The 19,217-nt window shown below is 43.0% G+C and overlaps 1 protein-coding gene across 1 annotated transcript in view; it reads right to left on the bottom strand.

Annotated features, from left to right (window-relative positions):
• Iqgap1 (IQ motif containing GTPase activating protein 1) overlaps positions 1-19,217 on the bottom strand; it is a 93,404-nt gene that overhangs the window by 22,941 nt on the left and 51,246 nt on the right. Inside the window, exons 13-26 of the mRNA XM_005381503.2 lie at positions 19,025-19,185; positions 18,041-18,165; positions 17,231-17,394; positions 9,220-9,310; positions 8,877-9,044; positions 8,058-8,200; positions 5,352-5,522; positions 4,606-4,689; positions 4,443-4,514; positions 4,288-4,357; positions 3,731-3,939; positions 2,519-2,674; positions 1,000-1,163; positions 96-320 (exon numbers count right to left, since the gene is read on the bottom strand). Of these exons, the coding sequence (XP_005381560.1) occupies positions 96-320; positions 1,000-1,163; positions 2,519-2,674; positions 3,731-3,939; positions 4,288-4,357; positions 4,443-4,514; positions 4,606-4,689; positions 5,352-5,522; positions 8,058-8,200; positions 8,877-9,044; positions 9,220-9,310; positions 17,231-17,394; positions 18,041-18,165; positions 19,025-19,185 (2,003 nt within the window). The remainder of the gene's footprint in view (positions 1-95; positions 321-999; positions 1,164-2,518; positions 2,675-3,730; positions 3,940-4,287; positions 4,358-4,442; positions 4,515-4,605; positions 4,690-5,351; positions 5,523-8,057; positions 8,201-8,876; positions 9,045-9,219; positions 9,311-17,230; positions 17,395-18,040; positions 18,166-19,024; positions 19,186-19,217) is intronic.

Here is a 19,217-nt window from a genome sequence, read left to right as displayed (position 1 = left end):
AAAAAAAAAAAAAAAAAAATCAAGGTAACTGTATTTAAATATATAACAAGAAAATAATAAAAACACAGAAGAAAAAAGTGTTGTGCTTCTCTTACCTGGCCTCTCCTGTCTGAGACTCCATCTGATTAACCCAAGCTTTGTAAATATCCACAGGGTCAGTTTTGATGTTGAGCGATTTGTCATCCATAATTTCCTTCACAACGGGGGCTAGGATCTGTCTCAAGGCATTCTGACCCCGGGCGCCTCGGTTGAAACTCACAACCATCTTAATGACCGTTGGATTTCCTGTCACAATCTCTTGAATCTGATCTACCTTTGACCTATAAAACATCAGACACAAATTCAATTTACACGCATCTCAGAATCTATCAACTTAAAGCCCTTCTTGCCTAAAGATCCTGTCTCCTAGAAACAGACTTTCTCTAAACTAGCTCCCAACACTCACAGGGCCTTTCTGCAGCTGCTCGCTCGGTCATGCGAGTCATGATTAGGGCCTCTCTCCTGCAAGAGGGATCTTCATGTGTGAATCAGATTTCTTGAAGTTGTATCTTTACGGAATAGTCATAAAATTAATTTAGCCAATCTCTTATCCCCATCCCTCGAAGCAGCAATAACTTCATATTATAATTTTTAAAATGGAGGTGGTTTCTTTACAGTATTTCTCAAAAATTAACTGAGATCAAGAAAAGAAATGGAGCCGGATGTGAGAGTGCATGCTTATAACCTCACATCCTGGGAGGCAGAAGCAGAAAGATTGCAAGTTTGAGTCCAGCCTGGGTAACTTATTAAGACCTATCCTCAAAGTAAAAAGTTAAAAAAAAAAAAAAAAAAGATGGGGATATAATTCAGTGTAAAAGGCCTTGGGTCTAATCCCCAGTACCTAGGTCCCACTTTAAAAAACAAAAAACCAAAAAGAAAAGGTCCCAAGAGGGCCTGATTCAGAAACTGTAAAGATCCACAGCGGCAGGAAGGCCCTGCCCTGCAGCACCCCGTTCGTACTTGATCTCCTCCTGCAGTGCCGTCTTAAAGAGCCGCAGCAGCAGGTACTCCTCACGCTGGTTGGAGGCATAGTTATAGAGTGTGAAGATTACAGAGTCCATGAACTTGGTAGACTTGTTCTGGGGCATCTGAAAAATCAGCTTGGCCAGATAGGTGGGGTTGGTCTGAAACAAAACCAAAGGATAGTGATTCCTAGGTAATAAAAGGCCGCCAAAAAATATTCAAGTTTTTAAACTTGAAGAATGAGAACATCGGTCTTGAAGAATGAGAAGAGAATGAGAACTTGAAGAATGAGAAGTAAAGAAACACAAGACAGCCTTCGGTGCAAATCAAAAATACTTCCAGAGAGACTTCTGGGTGAAGTTTCCTTGTGGAGAAGCAAATCGACTACGTTTAAAAAAATTTTTTAAGCTTTTTTTTATTTTAAAGAGAATAAAAAATTAGAAACGATATAGAATTTCAAAAAACAAGATAGGAATTCAACAATGGTTGTTATTTTACACACTGTTGTCTTCAAAGTAGTTGTTCAGATTACCAGATATAAACATGTAAAACTGGCCAAAAAAAAAAAAAAATTAAGCATTAACAGTTCTTTTCAATAAACCAACAGAAATTAGTAGTATAATTATCTTAGCTATCTGTGTGTGTGTGTGTGTGTGTGTGTGTGTGTGTGTGTGTGTTTCCCTTCCTTCTATCTTTTCTCTTTCCCTCATCCCAGTTGTTCTTTTCTTTGGAGCAGTTTCTTTCCCTTTCACAATATCTATTTTACCTTTCAGATTTTATTTACTCTTTCAAGTTCTTACACTAGGGAGACAATACAGTGTTTACACATGTGAGTCTGATTTATTTCACTTATGAGTATGGTCGTTAGTTGCATTCATTTACCTATAAAACCCTTGAGTTTAAGGACTTTTGTCTATAATATATAAAGAATTAAGAAAAAAATCAGGGCCCCAAAATTCAAAGACCCAATCAAAAAATGGGCATCTGAGATGCATATACACTTCTCAGATGAAGAAATACAAATGGCAAATAAATATATGAAAAAATGTTCAACACCACTGGTTATTCGAGAAATGTAAATTAAATCAACACAGATTCCATTTCACCCCAGAGAGAATGGCTGCCATGAAGAACTCAACCAATAGCAAATGCTAGCAGGGCTGTGAGAGAAAAAGGAACCCTTTCCACTGTTGGTGGGAGTGTAGACTGGTACAACCATGGTGGAAATCAGTGTGGAGATTCCTCAAAAAACTACGATTAGAGGTCCCATTTGACCCAGCTATTCCCTTTCTGGGTATTTTTCCAGAAGAACTGAAAACACCATACCACAGTGATATATGTGCACCCATGTTTATAGCAGCACAATTTGTCATAGCTAGATCATGGAAACAACCCAAATGCCCATCAACTGAGGAATGGATAAAAAAGATGTGGTATTTTTATACAACGGAGTGTTACTCAGCTGTAAAGAAAAAGTTGTCTACATTTTACAGCACCAAGTCCAGGAGGCACTTACCTGCAACAGGTAAAACAGGTGCTGGTAAGCTTCCAGTTTCTCTCTCTTCTCCTTGCTCAAGGCCTTGAGACCCCCCTTCTGCTTGTTGATCATCATCATATCAGACAACTGCTCCTTATTTTTTTTGGTAAGCTTTTTACTGTGGGAAACCACATCCTATAAACGAAAAGATAACACAAGGCTCAAAAGCTGCGTGAAGAGGAAACTGGGTGCTGTGGAAGGCTGTTCAGACTTGCATGGAGTCTGCTGTGCTGGTGGTCCCCACAGTCAACACTGCACAAGCACTAAGACAGCCCATTCCATCCTGCTTTCTGTTACCAACCAACTTCATCTCAACCTCCACCTTTCCATGACCACCCTGAGCCACGGGTTTCTCCATGTGAGTTCAGGGGAAATCCATAGGATGAGGAAGCAGACTCTGAGGAATCGATCTTTACAACACAACTCATGTGAGGTTCAGCAGTACAGGCCTACTGTCCTGGCTACTTGAGAGCCTGAAGCAGGAGGATCATCTGAGCCTACGAGTTTGAGGTCAGACTAGGCAACACAGTGAGGTCCCTTTAAGTCTTAAATATAATAAAAGATTCATACATTTAAACATTAATTGCACATTTACCTGATACCAGGGGTAGAATCCAGGACTTTCATACTGACCTACACCCCCAGCTCTTATTTATGTATTACTTTAAGACAGGGTTTTGCTAAGTAGCTAAACTGTCTAGGCTGGGCTTTAACTTATAATCTTTCTGCCTTAGCCTCCCAGAATGCTGGGATTATAGGCATGCACCACTACACCTGGCCTGCACTATTCTCTGTAACAAAAACTTGGAAAACAACCTAAGTATCAAATAGTAGGGAAAGAAAAATGAGGTAGCATACTTTTAAATGAAGTATTATGCTGTCATTAAAGCTATTTACCACATGAAAAGAGTCTTCTAATATTAAGTAAAAACAAACTACAAGATGTAGGGTTGTAGTATTAGGGGAAGGTTTTTATCTTCTTTTCTAAAATTTTGTCTAATACAGAGTTTCATTTTTTATAGAACTTAAAAAATCATGGCACTGGCTGAGAAGAAAGTCAGTCTCCACCCTCTTCAGGAGTCAGGAGGGGAGGATGGAGGACAGGGAAGGAGGGAAGAAGGGAGTGAGGAGGAGAACAGGAGCTATAAAGCAGGACGAGTGCCCCATAGCCTCCGGGGCGCTGGGTTGCACCTGCAGCGTGATTTTGTTCTTCACCAGCAGCCCAATTTTGATATCCATGAGGTTGAGGTCATTCTCCAGCTGCTGGTTGGAGCGAATGAGGGTGATGACCTCTTCCCGCATCTTCATGAGATCAAGTTCCTCCTGGAAGTCCTGGTCACTCTGGTCCAGCAGGTGGACGAACTTTCGGACCACAAGCATAGGGGGATCCTCAGCATTAACTGACAGACAAAGAGTATGGCTCAGACAAAGAACAGAGCCACCAGGATGGGAACTATGTCCCGAGAAGTGCCTGCATCATCTTAAGAAAGCAACTCTTGTCACACACTAGAAACTTGTTTTTGAGACATGTGCGACACGGGGAGTGCGGCACTACCCCCCCACGTTATTGCTACGGGATGACAAAGGCTAGGAGGGCAGGCAACACGCAGCCGAGTCACATGTGAGTTAGTGGAGCGGCAGAAAGCACACATGGCACCCTTTCCCTGAGCCTCGCCTCAGGACACCCAAGATCCAAGGAGGGTGCCCAAGCACTGCCTCAGTTTGCCACCACTGAGCCAGCTACTCACTCAGAGTCTTGTAGTCGTCACGAGCTTTATTTGCCCGAATAAAGGCCTGGATTTTGATAATGTCATTTATCTAAGGAACAAAGAGAAAGATTCCTTTGCCCATCCGCTATACAGCAGATCTGATCCAAGGGGCTTGCATTCCCAGGAGTACTCACATGGTCTCGGAAATACTGCAGGCGATCTCTATACCGTTTCCTAGCTTGATGCATCCTCGCCAGGGACTGAATCTGTGGAAGAGGGCCCTGGAACTTAGGAGAATCCTTTATCATGACCCATCACATGGTACCCACATGGAGAAACCCTGCTCGGGCACTGTACCTTCACAACTTCGTCTTTATGGGCGCGCAAGTAAGCTAACCGGTCTTGATACGCCTTCTTTTGCTTGTATCCTCTCCACTGCGACTGAAGCCATCAAACATTACAGATGATGTATTATTCACCAGCAGTCAGTGGAAGTTAAAACATCCCATCTTGATGTATAACTGAGTAAAATCTCACAGTGAGCTTTACAAGGGACCTTGTTGACAGCGCTGGCAGAATGAGGCACAGGCCATATCTCTCCCAAGAGAATAAAAAGGCTCAATTCCATTTCCCAACATCTGCACCGCAGGCCCCTTCTCAGGTGCAGCAAGCAGATTCACTCAGTGGCTCCTCACAGGTCAGGTGAGGAGGGTAACTGTGAGTTTCCCAAGGGTGGGACACAGGAGACTTTACACCAAGGAAGCAGACTGAGTCACCACCGCTGGCAGCAGTGTGGCCAGAATTCCTAACTCAGATCTCTCTCTGACACTGGGCTATGCTGTCACAGAAACAAATCCATAGCTGCTTCTCTTGAGGTTCCAATTCTAGCCAAAGGCACAGCATTAGAAGACAAGAAGTGCACAAGAACTGCTACTGGGCCAGCACTGAACACCAGTAAGCACACTGATTATAACGACAGCAGAGAGAAGGTGTTTGTCCAACAAGATGAGAAAGGTCAGGAGCTAAGAACACACAGATCCCGTCTTGAGAGTTGACAGTTTATTGGCCCTGCTCTAGACACCCTCCTGCTGTGTGGGAAGTACCTGAATGCAGGTGATGGCAGGGATCTGTTTCTTCAGGAAATTCATCCGGGAGCGGAATTCCTGCCGGACCAGGTATCCACGGCAGCAAGCCTGCAGCTTGGTGATCAAGCCTTCGTTGGCCAACCAAAGCTGTTCTCGGTTATACGCTGCTGTCACCCCAGAGATGGAACTCTGAAAAGGCACATGGTTACACTCAAGGACATTCACGGCTAAGAACGGAACCAAACTTTAATCAGGTATCGATTACAAACAGCACAGAAACTGGCCCCCCACCGCTTCCTCAGTGTGTACTGGACCTGCAGCTATGGTTTTCAGGGCCTCCTCTACCTATGCTCTAGCCCCACTGACTCAGCCAGGCACCAATCTGGCAGAGCTGGGGTCACTGCTGGCAAGAAAACAAAGCGACAGGTACCACCACAGGGCAGGGCACCAAGCACCAGGTAGGCCCTCGAATGGCAGATTGCAGGACCCCTCCTCACCCCCCACACACTGCAGATGGTCTTGAAAAGCAGCCTACAGAGTCTGGACTATTGCTGAGGGTAAAAGATTCAAGCAGACCTATTTAAAAAAAATTAGATTTAGTTTTAGAAAAACAGCACTGTCGGCAGAGTAAAGTGGTTGACAGACTGTAGTGAAGGGAGACTTGAAGATGTGTGTGACTCAGATGTGGCTACTGCCAGCCAAAGGAGAAGGCCTGGGTGGAAGAAGGGTGGCGCAGGGACAGGGTTAAGAAGAGCACCTGGCTGCCAGCCCTACAGCTTCCTACTCCATTCAGAGTCATGGGGGCTGAAGACAGCCCCCAGGTGGTGAGCACAGACTCTGATGAGGATTTGGGGAAGAGATTGGGCAGCATGACTTCTGCTTTTCTTCCTCTACCCTCTACTTCCTGCTGGGGCTGCTCACTGGACAGAGCTCCAAGCCAACACGGTGGGTGGTAAGGGGACCTCAAGAATGGAAGCCACATGCTAAGGATTATACAACGCCACGACAGGAAGATCCCAGGACATCACACCTTCTCTGCACTGGCTGGCTCCAGAATTAATTTTCTGACAGGGAAAAACAAAACAGAACAACAACAAAAAAACCTTATGTGTTATTTTAGCCTGATTTCTCCTGTGCACTTGTATTTGAGCTATGTGTTGGTAGACGCCGCTGCAGATGGAAGGGCAGACGCGGTGAGGAGAACGGAAGCGTAGAGGTGCAGACTGCCGAGTCCCAAACAAGGAGAGAGATCAGGAAGGGCATGCAAAAGAGGAAAGAGGGAACCCTGCTGCGATCCAGGCAGAGCAGAAGAAAGAAGACAGGAATGGGAGATTAGGAAGGGACAGTAGAAGTAGGAGAATCTGAGAGAACTGCACCGGAGAAGCCCGAGAACTGAGGGTTTACGGAAAATACCTCACAGAGATCAAGTAAGATTAGACCTCCTAAATGAATCTGACAATTAAAAGGTTATTGCTCAATTCTAAAATAAGAGTTTTACTGAAGTAAAAGCTGGACAGGAAGCCAAATTGCTGTGAGAGTTGTAACAGAATGAAATCAACAAGGGCACCTAGCAAGAACAAAGAGTAGGAGAGGCCAAAATGTGGGAGAGGCCAAAATACAGGGAGTTCTTTGGGCTTTACATTTGTCTTTAAAATAAAGGAGGCACAATTATGTGGGTGGCTACTTAAACAAAAAGGTCTCCAATTAGCAATGCAGACGTCACTGCCCCACCTGGACCTCAGCCCCACCCGGACCTGCAGCGTCAGGCCCTTCTCTGGTGTAACAAGAGCCCTACTAGAGTACTCAAGTACACGCGAAACCCAGACAAGCAGTGATCTAAGCGACAGAGAGTAACAAAACTAAGAGAAGAGGAGGCGCGTGAGGTCTGCAAGAAACTGGGAGACAACAGCATCAAGCCAACTGGTGAGCAACAGGCTGTGGGAAGCAGAGATTTTTTCTTGCAGAGAATTAAGTGAGGATCCAGAGATTTTCAGGTGCAGAGGTGGGGAGAGTTCCAGGAGCTGCCCTTGTGGCCACTCTGAGCTGGGGACAGCACCACTGCCCTGCTGTCCGTATGCAAAACACAGAGCGCATGTGTTTCCATGGAGTTAGTAAGATTCTCAAAGGTGTCCCTGACTAAACGCGAGTTCCTCTACAAGATTCTGCCTGGTTCCATAGCATAAGGCAGGATGGGCCTCCCCTTCCGTTGCATCCACCTTGCAGCAGTCGTGGCTTCTCAGATGGTCTGTGCAGTCTCTGGTGCCTCTGCCCACCTCGTTCCCTCTGTCCCACAGCCCTTGCTCTCTTTCTTGCCTGCTAACACACACTGCCTGTGCTGTCTTCCTCCAGACCACACTCCATTCGCCCTCACCACATCTGTTACTGTGCTGTGACTTGCGCCCACTCTTCTCTGCCTTGCTGTACACCAGAGCTCTGCACCTGCTGCTTCACAACCATCTGAACAACGGGAAAGCAGAGACTCTCTAGAACCCTCCCCTAGGTCTTCATTTATAAGCATGTAACTCCTCTCACTTAATTCTGCAATCCAGATGTCTTACTAACCTAGGCCTTATGGTCCCCAAACCACTAAAACATTACTCTGAAATGGTTCATTACACAGCCTAGATTTTAGTTGTAGGGTTTCTGCCCAGGTGCCCTGCTCCTCTTTAGCATAAGCTCTAAAACACATTCTCTCAGGTTCTTATGGGAAGAAAGGTGACTTACCTGAATCTCTTCCCGAGAAAGCTGCATGGAATTCTGCAAAAAGTCTAGGGGTTCGTCCCATCCTCCTTCCTGTGTCTCCAGATTGTGGTAATAATAGTATCCACCTTTCACCCAGTGCTTCACCCATTTGCTGTTATTATCACCTGGCAGAAAATAAAAGGAAGATAAAAGAAATACAGAGGGACACATTTATAAAATTGTAAGATATTCTAGGCAGACTTAATTATCTAAATGAATAGCATTTTCCAAATCTGCTCTTAGATCTTTGAGAGCAAAGGGACACCCTAAGTCTCCAATAAATTACAGCTATAGAATGTCTAAATTACCTCATTCATATCAACAGTATAAAAATAAAATACTGATGAAGTTCAATTACGGAAATAACCACGACTAGCTTTGTTCTTTCCAAAGTATACTGTCTGTGTGCCAGGAAACTACTGTGATAAAGATTTGCAACCACTCAGTATCTCCAACTAAGAAGAAAAAAGGCCATGAACTCATCCCCTTTTTGCAGATAAACTACTTTTAACTGACTACAGCCTTAGATAATGAGAGCTCTAGCACCTGATGAAGGATAACACTCGAGCATTTTGGTCCTTCCCACAATCTCAAAGTTGCCCTCAACAACACAGCTGTCCACCAGGGAGTGCAGATTTGAAAAAACTGGGATAGCATCTCCTTTAATGTGAGCCTGAGCGCTGCACCTGTACACGGAAACAGCTTCCCCTACAGCCTGTCCCCTTCTACTGCATCTGCCCTGCACATACTCAAGGGCTCAGTTTCAGGGCACATACTCACATCTATTTTCCAACAACTCACCTGCTCCCAGTTTTTTCTTCTTGGCTTCGGCAAGGTCACTCTGGTAAGTTTCACCGCATTCAGGGATGACTCCATACAAGCCCACATCAGGAGAACGAAGGGCACTCAGGGTTTTACCAACATCACCACTTTCAACTGCCTCATTAATGGCAAAGATTCCTAGGGCAACTATCCCAGAAGAGAAATGTTCATGGAACAGATTGGAAAGTGTCTAAATTCACATGCTAGTTTGCCTAACTCTACCTTCTGCTCATTGTCCCAGCTTGGCCAAGCTCGGTATCAAGACATGGGGCACCTCATCACCAACCCCCAACAAAAGAGAGATAAAACACCCGATACATACACTTCTGGGCTTCCTGGGTGTCTTTGTTGGACTGCCAGATTCCACCTTGGATTTCATCCAACCATAACACAGCTGACTCATCCTGGGTTTCCTACATATCATTAAAAGCAAAGTATTAAAAGTCGTGATAGGGTACACATGGCGTGCATGTGATAAGGGGCTCAGCTATGGAGAAGAAGCTGTGAGCATATAAGACACGTGCACTAACTGAATGGAAGAAACTAGGTATCAAAAAACTGGTAAAGGTTACAAGGGAAATGGCTCCAATATAAACGAAGAATACATGAAGATGAGTGGTTCACAAAGTTAAGAAGAGGGCAAGAGGAAGAATGAACCAGGAGGGTACAGACTCAGATTTTTATAGCATGGCTAAGAGCATGCATCTGGATCCAGAATGTCTCTTTTGCCCACTGTATCTGAAGGAAATCGGTATTCTTTATGACTAGTCATGTTTTAAAGACTGCTACATCTCTAACCAGAAACTTTTAATGATCACATTTATAGTTAAGAGTCACTACAGGCAATGTAAACATATCACCAGATTATAGTATAAAACCAAAACGTTAAACCAGTTGCTGGGAACATAACATATTTTCACACAGAAACGATGTAACAGATGGTGACCAGTTTCCTCAGGATGATAACAAATGCCTCACCAGACCAGAGTTCTACTGAGTTGACTATTAGGGACAGAGGTGATGTACAAGTGCCTTCCTTCCTCCTTCTTCAATGTTTAAGACAATTTTTCAAAAGTAGCTTACTGGTGATCATTACTCTGAAAAACACTGGATTACTAGAAACATCTTGCTCCAGTATTTTTCCAATTTTCAAGAATCTGGCTATTGCTCTTTGATCCAGAAAAGCAGCTTAATGATTAGCCTCAGGAAGGCACTACGTTGCCGGTGGACTGCAAAAGGTACTCCCCATCTACTACTCTGTGTGGGAGTCAGAATGGGAACCCACGGCAGATACCCAGGCAGATTTCAGTGGTCAGGCTGAGGTTATGAAAACCAACTGAGCAAGTGAGGATCCTTTGTTTGTTACAGTGTCTCTGAGTCTCTAGAGAAGCCTCAAGTCAGCAGACTAATGTGGTGGCCTTCTGGCGGACAAGGACAAACACCTTGGGTGGTGATGTGGCCAGGTTGTAGTCATCCTTATGGTGATCCTGGCAGACCTAACACAATAAATAAGCTCCTGCAGCTTGACCAGCAATCGAGATAAACAGTAGCTCACAAAACCATTTAGATTGCTTGATGGGAGTACAATTTGCCAAGACATCAATGAGGAGGAGTAAGAATCTAGTCAGTGATGATGATTATATGGCCAGATGAGACAGTGGCTAGGCTTTGGGGCAAAGTGCAGAGTTTCAGGCCTAAGAGCTCAAGCCACAAAATCTTAGGGGAGGCTTGGCTTTCCTCTTGTCTTACTGGAGAGAATGACATAACATTTCATTTGTCAGAGAAAGCAGCCACAGTCCCCATAGTGTATAGAGTGTTTTTGTTTGTTTTTTGAAGACAGGGTCTCACTACATAATGCAGGCTGACCTTGAACTACTTATGTAGCCCAGGTTAGCCTTGAAATCACAATGATCTTCCTGCCTCATCCTCCCAGTGCTACGATTATAGGCGTATATTATAACATCTGGCTATAAAGAGTGTCATAAAAAATTAAAGGGGAAAAAAATGGAGAGCAGTGATTTTCTTCTTTTGTTTTTGAAGACAGAGTCTCACTACGTAGTGCAAGCTGACCTTGAACTTACTAAGTAGCCCAGGCTGGCCTCAAACTCACAGTCCTCCTGCCTCGGCCTCCCTAATGGGGGATTAAAGGTGTGTGACACCAACCCCCGCCAGTGATCATTCTTGAATGTAGAATTTTAGATAAACCATTTAACCAAATCATGATAGCTGCTACCCTGTCCCAACTTTAATAAACTCAGTCTTAGGAAAAGAAAAAGCAGCAGCTATAGAACCTAGCACCAGCTACTTTATATTACTGAAAATAGAAAATGACCACACCCAAGTTCCCTAAGGTCCTAAAAATAAACACTGGAAACATGAAACCATATTTGCAGTGGTTTCCAATGTTGAAATTACAAGGAGTTAGCTACAGGCCTGTGACAATATAAACTCGGAAGGCATAAGCAAGACGGCCAAAGGCCCAGTCTCCAAGAGAAGTACCCAAGAACTCCTCGCATCATAAAAACAAAAGCATTTCCACAAATCAAGCCATTTTTGGTTTGCTTTTAAACTGATCCCATATCAACTACCCTTAAGAATCTGGTGTAATTCGGGCATGGTGGGGCACCTCTGTAATCCCAGCACTCGGGAGGCTGAGGCAGGAGGAAGGATCACTGTAAGTTCGAGACCAGTCTGGGCTACACTATGAGCTCAAGGCCAGCCTGAACTGCATAGTGAGACCCTGCCTCAAACAGAAAGACACACACACACACACACACACACACACACACACACACACAAAGAATCTGGCATAAGCAAAGTGAGGGGGCTTAGCACAACCTCCTTTGCAGCAAGACAAAGACAGAGCTTCTGAACAAGTATGGCCATTTAGAATTCTGGCTTCCCTGTCCCATGCAGACTAGAAGGATTAAAGCAAACTTTTTGTACATACTCCTCTAAAAACAAGCAACAAAGCTGTAGTATAAAAAGCAAGAAAAGGAGAATAGCGTCTCTGGTGTGCCAGGTAAATACAACACAGAAATACCCCTCACTAGCCTAAAGAAAAGGACAACACACACCACCTCACCCCAGTGTAAGGAAATGACAGGTTCTGAGTGTTCCAAATGGATCAATGAAGATGCCAAAACTCAGTACTGTCCTAGTAAAATCTGTTCTAAAGACACTCTCCAAGATTAAGTCAAACCACTAAGCATAGTGTTAATAATGCCGGGCCATATATTAAATAGAATACTGAGGTAAAACAGATTTAATGTGAAAATGCTACATAAACTATATTAATGCCAGATGCAGTAGTACATGCCTGTAATCCCAAGTACTCTGGATGATAGGGCAGGACAACCGAAAGTTCAAGGCCAGCCTGGACAACTTAGCAAGATCCTGTCTCGAAGTAAAAATAAATGTGTGAGATATATTAAAGCAGAACCACCTACTAATGCTGACACTTAGAAACACATGATTGTATTTCAGAAGAGATAAGAGGTAAAGATGAGAAATAATATTAAAAAGGAGGGGGCAATGATTGGAGGTAAAGAGTCAAGAGAGACACAAAACACAGTAAAGGAATAGGAGTACAAAAATGGCTTTTCTTTCTTTTTTTTTTTTTTTTGATACTTGTATTCAGCTACATCCCCAGCCTTTTATTCTGAAACAGTCTTGCTAAATTGCACAGGTGTGATTTGAAATTGTGATTCTCTTGTCTCAGCCCTCCAAAGTGCCAAGACTACAGGTGTGGCCACAGTGCCCAGTTGAAAAATAGCTATTTTATGTACATGTATATATGGCAAGCACACTGCCCCCACCTCAGGGCAATTCTCACTCCTTAACTCCCTTCAAATTTAAAGTCTCTCCTTTTATTGTGGCATGGTTTACACAACCAAGAGTTCACCCAGTACACACAGCCTTTTTCCCCAAGGCCATGTGTCAACATAGTAAGAAGCAATTGTTTAATATCATGAATACCTGGAGCAACAGATAGCAGATTGGGCAATCACACTGACCAAAGACTAACCAAAGACTTAGAAAGAAATGATAGAGAATAAAATGTTCAGAAGAGCCCTGAAGACCAGAAACAAGAAAGCAATTCTCTTTACCAAAAAGTCAGACAACAGAAATCATCCCTGAGGAAGACCAAGACTGAACTTACAGACAACTATTTTAAATATGTTCAAACAACTGAAAGAAATCATGACTGGAGAACTAAAACATGAAAATCATGTCTCCTGAGAGAGAATATCAATAGACAAAATAATTTTTAAAATTATACCCCAAAAAGTTGAAAAGTACAACTAAAACGAGAAATTTACTAGAGAGACTCAAGAACAAATTCGAGCAAGCAAAAGAAAGAATCTGAAAATTTGAAAACAGGTCAATTAAGATGATCTAAGTCACCAAGAAAAGAGAATACAGAAAAATGGACCAACCCTGAGATCTGTGGACACCACTAATTCTGCCAACGTGCCTATCATCGGACTCCCTGAAGGAAAAGAGAGAAGAGGATGGAAAGAATGCCTCAAGACAATCTGAGTAGACACATAACATGTATAAAAACAAAAACAAAACCCAGAGCCATATGGCTCCACTGGAGAATGCTACCAAATATTTAAATATTAACCACCACTTTACAAACTCTTCCAACATACAGAAAGAACACTTTCAACTAATTCTGTATGGCCAGGATGACCTTAATACCAACACTGGCTACACAGATACCAGAAAACTATAGACCAAGTTTAAGTTGAGATCTTTTTTGCTTGCTAAATTTGGAACTCAGTAATAATTATTTTTAAAACCACTCCCAAGATGGTTCATAGGAACTTGGAAGCAAACCTGATACCTAAAAAAAGACATTCCACTTAAAGTGTAGTTCACCACGGTTGGCCTGGCAATGCTGACCAAATTTTCCTTTAACTTCTTCTTCCACTGTTGATGAGCTCTAAAAAGTTATTCCACAGCAAAAGGAAATGCTTGAGCTCTACTCACATCCTCTAACGTTTAACTTTAATGATCCAAACAAAAGAGCAGATAGCCTGAGAGTACAAATGAGAGTTACACTTGTCATATATTCAATCACTTTCTGTTTTGGACATGGTAATCACCAGCTTATCCTCTCAAGCCCCACTTCTCTGACACTGGAATGTAAGGCTCTTTTTGGATTTTCCTGGCAGTAAAAGCAAACTCTACAGCCAATACAGAAATCACTGCATCCAGGTCCCACCCAGAGATTCTCAACAGTGAAATTAAAATTTAAGGATTTCAAAAAATAAATAAATAAAATTTAAGGATTTCTATTTATAAAATGACTTTTAAAGTATCTTGATGAGCTGGGCGTGGTGGCACATGCCTGTCATTCCAGTACTCAGGAGACTGAGGCAGGAGGATTGTGGCCAGCCTGGACTACCTAGGGAATTCAAAGGCAGCCTAAACTATATCGCAAGACCATGTCTCAAAAAGAAGTAGTTTTTATGATCAGTCAAATTTGGGAAGTTCTCACCCAATAATGATGCAACAAATGAAGCAAACACTGAGGCCTCTTTTCACCTCCCCGAAGCCAACGCTTTCCTACTCAAGTGAGTAAAATCCACTGACCCCTCTGTTTCTTTGTTCAGCCATCTGAACAGAACAGGATCAAGGGACATTCCACATAACAATGTACCTCTTTTGTACAATCAAACACTATACTTAACACAATTAAGAAAAGGGAATGTCAAGCCAGGTGTGGTGGCGCACACCTGTAATCCCAGCACTTGGGAGGCTGAGGCAGGAGGATCGTTGCGAGTTCAAGACCAGCCTGGGCTACAAAGTGAGCTCAAGGCCAGCCTGAACTGCATAGCGAGATCCTGTCTCAAAAAAAAAAAAAAAAGAAAAAAAAGAAAAAAAGAAAAGGAATATCAATTACTCCTGTGGCAAGGGAGTCAAAGGAGATCTGATGACGTTATAGTATCACCCACAACTCATTTCTAACCAAAACTCGTAGAGCCTGTGTAGATGTCAGTGTACAAAAAACTCCAGTACACAAAAGCCTTGGTCTTTTTCTATGCTTGGCTTCCCAGAAAGAATGTGACCTTTAAACCAGGCATGGTTTCTACCATGCCTGGTTTATAATCTCAGCACTCTAGGAAGCTGAGGCAACACTGCAAGTTCGAGTCCAGGCTAGGCAATTCAGCAAGATCCTGTTCCAAAATAAAAAATAAAAGAGGGCTGGGAATGGTATGAAAGCCTTGGGTTCAATACAGTACCAACAGGGAAAAAAAAAAACCTCTGGCCCCTTAAATTAAAATTTTCTTTTAGCATTTCTAATCCCTGCAAGAACCTCAATTTACAAGTTTTCTAAATCAGAAAGGGAAACAATGGTTTTCTCTACCCAGCGGTTACTATTTAGGAAGAATTTTAAGGGTATCAATCACGAATAGGAAGCTGGGCATGATGGCACAAACTTGTAATCCCAGCACTGGCTGAGGCAGGAGGATCGCCACAAGTTCCACTAGTTTGAGGCCAGTCTGGGCTACATACTGAGTTCAAGGCCAGCCTGAACTACACAGTGAGACTGTCTTTAAAAAAAAAAATCACAAATAGGAAAACAGATGGAATTATGCCTTACTCAACTCATGGGATACATGAGGGCCTACCAAATAAAGAGCAACCTCCTAAAGGGCAACAGCATAAACAGAAGTCTACATTCTTTCTGATTTCTTCAAAAAAATAAGACAAACTTTAGAAAGATGGTTTCTGCTACAATTACTTAGAAAAGTTATTATCACAGCATTGTTCCTAATAGCTATAAAGTGGATGAACCCAGCCAAATGAAAGAAGTCAGTCACAAGCAACTAGAATATTGCATAATTCTATTTATGTGAAATGTTCAGAACAGACAAATCCATGGATAGTAGGCTGGTGGCTGCCTAGGACTGGGGAAAGATTGAGGGAAAATGAGAACTAAATAATGAGTATAGAGTTCCTTTTTGGGATAATGAAAACGTTCTAAAATTGATTGTATGGTGCACGCCTGTAATCCCAGCCCTCGGAGACTGAGGCAGGAGAATCACTGCAAGTTGGAGACCAGCCTGGGCTACAAAGTGAGCTCAAGGCCAGCATGAACTGCATAGCAGGACCCTGTCTTAACAGACCAAAAAAAAAAAAAAAAAAAATTGTAGTGACAGATGCACAATTCTAAGAATATACTGAAAACCACCAAATAACACACTTTAAATGTAAATTATATGGCATGCGAATGTTAAAAAATATTATGGAATTATTGAAAACTTGTATGGGTTGTCTACTGAAGCTTAACATATATATGTATTCCCTGGCTCACTAGCTGTACTCCTAAATGTATGTCTTTTTTTGTGTTGTTGTTGTTGGTGGTGGTGGTGGTGGTAGTGGTGTGCTGGGGATCGAACATAGGGTTTGAGCATGGTAGACAAGTGGTTCACCACTGAGCTATACCTGTAGCCCATGTATATCCAACTAAAATGCACATATTTATTTGTATACATTTATCTTACCAAAAGACACGTACTAGAATATTCAGAGCAGTATCTACAACAGCCCAAAAGTAGAAAACAACCAAAACTTTAACAATAGAATAATTATACAATAAAATAGTAGACAACAATGAGAATAAACAAACTTGCTACCATAGACCACATAGATGAACATTGCAAACATGTTGGTCAAAAGAAGCCTGACCTGAAAGAGCACATAACGTGTGATTCCACTTAAATACAGCTGAAAAATGGGCAACAACAGCTGGGCATGGTGGTATATGCCCATAATCCCAGCACATGGGAAGCTGAGGCAGGAGGATCGCTGCCAGGCTGGCTACATAGCAAGACCCTGTCTCAAAAAAACAACCAAAAAAAGGCGGCAAAAATGAACTGTGTTGTTAGATGATACTGGGACAGTGGTAAAGAGCAAAATGGGTGTGTGTAGCGGCGGTGAATAAGGACAGAACAGAATCCAGAGCGGGGTTTGGGGGTACTGGTAATGCTTGTTATATCCTGAACACCAATTCGTAGGTATACTTTTAAAAACTTAACTGTATACTCCTGTAACTTGTGAAGGTTATACTTTCAGGGATCATTTCTGTAACTGGTTATTTATATAACTTGTACATATCTCTGGATCTTCAATAAAGAACTGACCTAAAGAGACAAAACATGACTACAACTAACAACAAAGAACTCGCACACCATGAGCTCTGGAGGGTGGCATCTGTTTCCTGTAACTCAGCACTCCCAACCTGCGGATGCCTGGGCCTCATTCAGAAGTTCTCAGGAGGTTCTGAAGAGAGAGGTTCCGATTCAGACGCCACTCACCTGGGCCTTCTCTCTCTTTGCTCTGATCAGCGTATCCTGGTAATGCTGGGCCACCTCTGCAAGAACGCCCTCAAGCTTGGCTGCAGGAATCTGCAAGGCCTGCAGGGTCTTCTGGGCATCACCTTCATCCAGGGCTTCATTGATTAAACCAATGGCCAAAATCCCTAAGTATACAGTGCAAAAAAGATTTTTCAGATTTTTTTTTTCTTTTTTGGTACCAGGAATCAAACTCAGGGCCTCACGCTTACCAGACAGGCACTGTGCCACTGAGCTACGTCCCTGGCCCTTTCTTTTAGTTTTCCTTATGTATCCTACGCTAGCCTCTTCTTTTGGTTGGTCCTTATTTACACTCTTAAAATTGTGATAAATCTGGCACTTTTCTGAATTCTGAAAACAATGAACCTGAGGGGATACATGGGACCCCTGAATTTGTAGCCAGCAGTTCAGAAATGTAGCAGCCTAGGAACCCTGAACTTTGCACTTGTCTGGTGTCTGAAGTGCGAGGAGTCCTGTATCCCCAGCCTGTGCAAGCTGACCCAAGTCCAGGTCCTTAGAGCCAGAACTATTGGTTAAAACAGCACTCAGCAAGTTCACCTAGTTCACCTCCAGAAAAAACTTAAGATCTTATCAGGCACCTATCTAATAGCAACTGCCTAGCATTTTTAAAACAATACCCACTCTTAGATTTTTATGTACATATTTTCAATTTCTCACCCCAAACCCCTTCCCGCAGTGTTATCTAGACCCAGTCACAGACACACACCCCCCTCTGTGACACACACCCATCTGAGGGACGGGACAATTACTCACGCTCATGTTCTTCCTGCACCACCAGGTTCACATGGTCCACACAAGCCTGGATGTCATTCCAGGTAATAAATTCATTATTTTCTGCATGTGCCTGAGCTTTCAGCTTCATCAGCTCGTCAAGATACCTGGCCCAGACCCCGACCAAAAGCAGACAAAAAACAACCATTAGGATTGTTCTGTGTAACGGGAATGAGAAGGCGAAGGAACAAAGTATGCAAAGAACAGAAATTACTAAGATGCCCCAACTGTGTGATATAAGCTATAGGCAAATTTTGGGACTATGGAGTTACCCCAAACCAAGTGTGAGAAGACAAGGAAATCACTTATTCTCAATAGCCTGTTCTATATTCTAAAATTCCAGGTAAGACTAGCTCTAGAATTAGAGGCAGCAGCTCAAGTAATGTATCTAAAGACAAGGGGGAGAAAAAGGCCAGATAAGGGGTTGTTGCTCCGGGGTAGAGCACTTGCTTTGCATGCGTGAGGACCTATTCAATCCCCAGGCCCACCAAAAACAAACAAATAAATAGCCACACATGAGCTAATCTAGAAGGAATGATAGACCAACAAGTCATTATTCAGCAATTATGAATGTTGATTTGAACAAAAATTATCTATAGGGTCAACATATGCTGTGAATGGTTAATGAGGAAAGCGGATTTTGATGGTCAACAGGTTAAGAAAGAAATGATGTTCTGGTGACAAGGGAAAAGTATCTAATGGTGGTTTAAAATATCCCCTGAATCCAGGGGTCAATCTTAGAATACCTCACGGTAGGAAGGTTTATATGCCTTTTATCTGCCTTTTAATATGAGGTAATATAAAATACTTATCAAACAAAACAGTGAAAACCATAACAAGCCTTTAAATTCCAGTTTATAAGAAGGCAACTAGAAGTGTCCATAAGATGGGACATGGTAAAGGAAAGTGGGCCTGCAAGACAGGCATGAGATACAGCACAGATGCGGGGCATTCCCCAAGCGCCACCTCTGACAGTTTTCCTCCTCGATGTTGGTCAGGCCCGTAACTGAGCTGCTCAGCTGCTTCCACACCGTGTTCATGTCCCCTGACTCCAGCGCCCTGTTGATGAGGGCCACAGATGACAGCATCTCCACAGCAACGGAGAGCTCCGGATGGGTGAGGCTATGCTGTGCAGAATGGGTAAGAACAGTGAGCAGGT

Source organism: Chinchilla lanigera, unplaced genomic scaffold, assembly GCF_000276665.1.
Source record: "Chinchilla lanigera isolate Chin_1 unplaced genomic scaffold, ChiLan1.0 scaffold00015, whole genome shotgun sequence".
NCBI lineage: Eukaryota > Metazoa > Chordata > Mammalia > Rodentia > Chinchillidae > Chinchilla > Chinchilla lanigera.
This window is presented reverse-complemented; position numbering and strand designations above follow the sequence as displayed.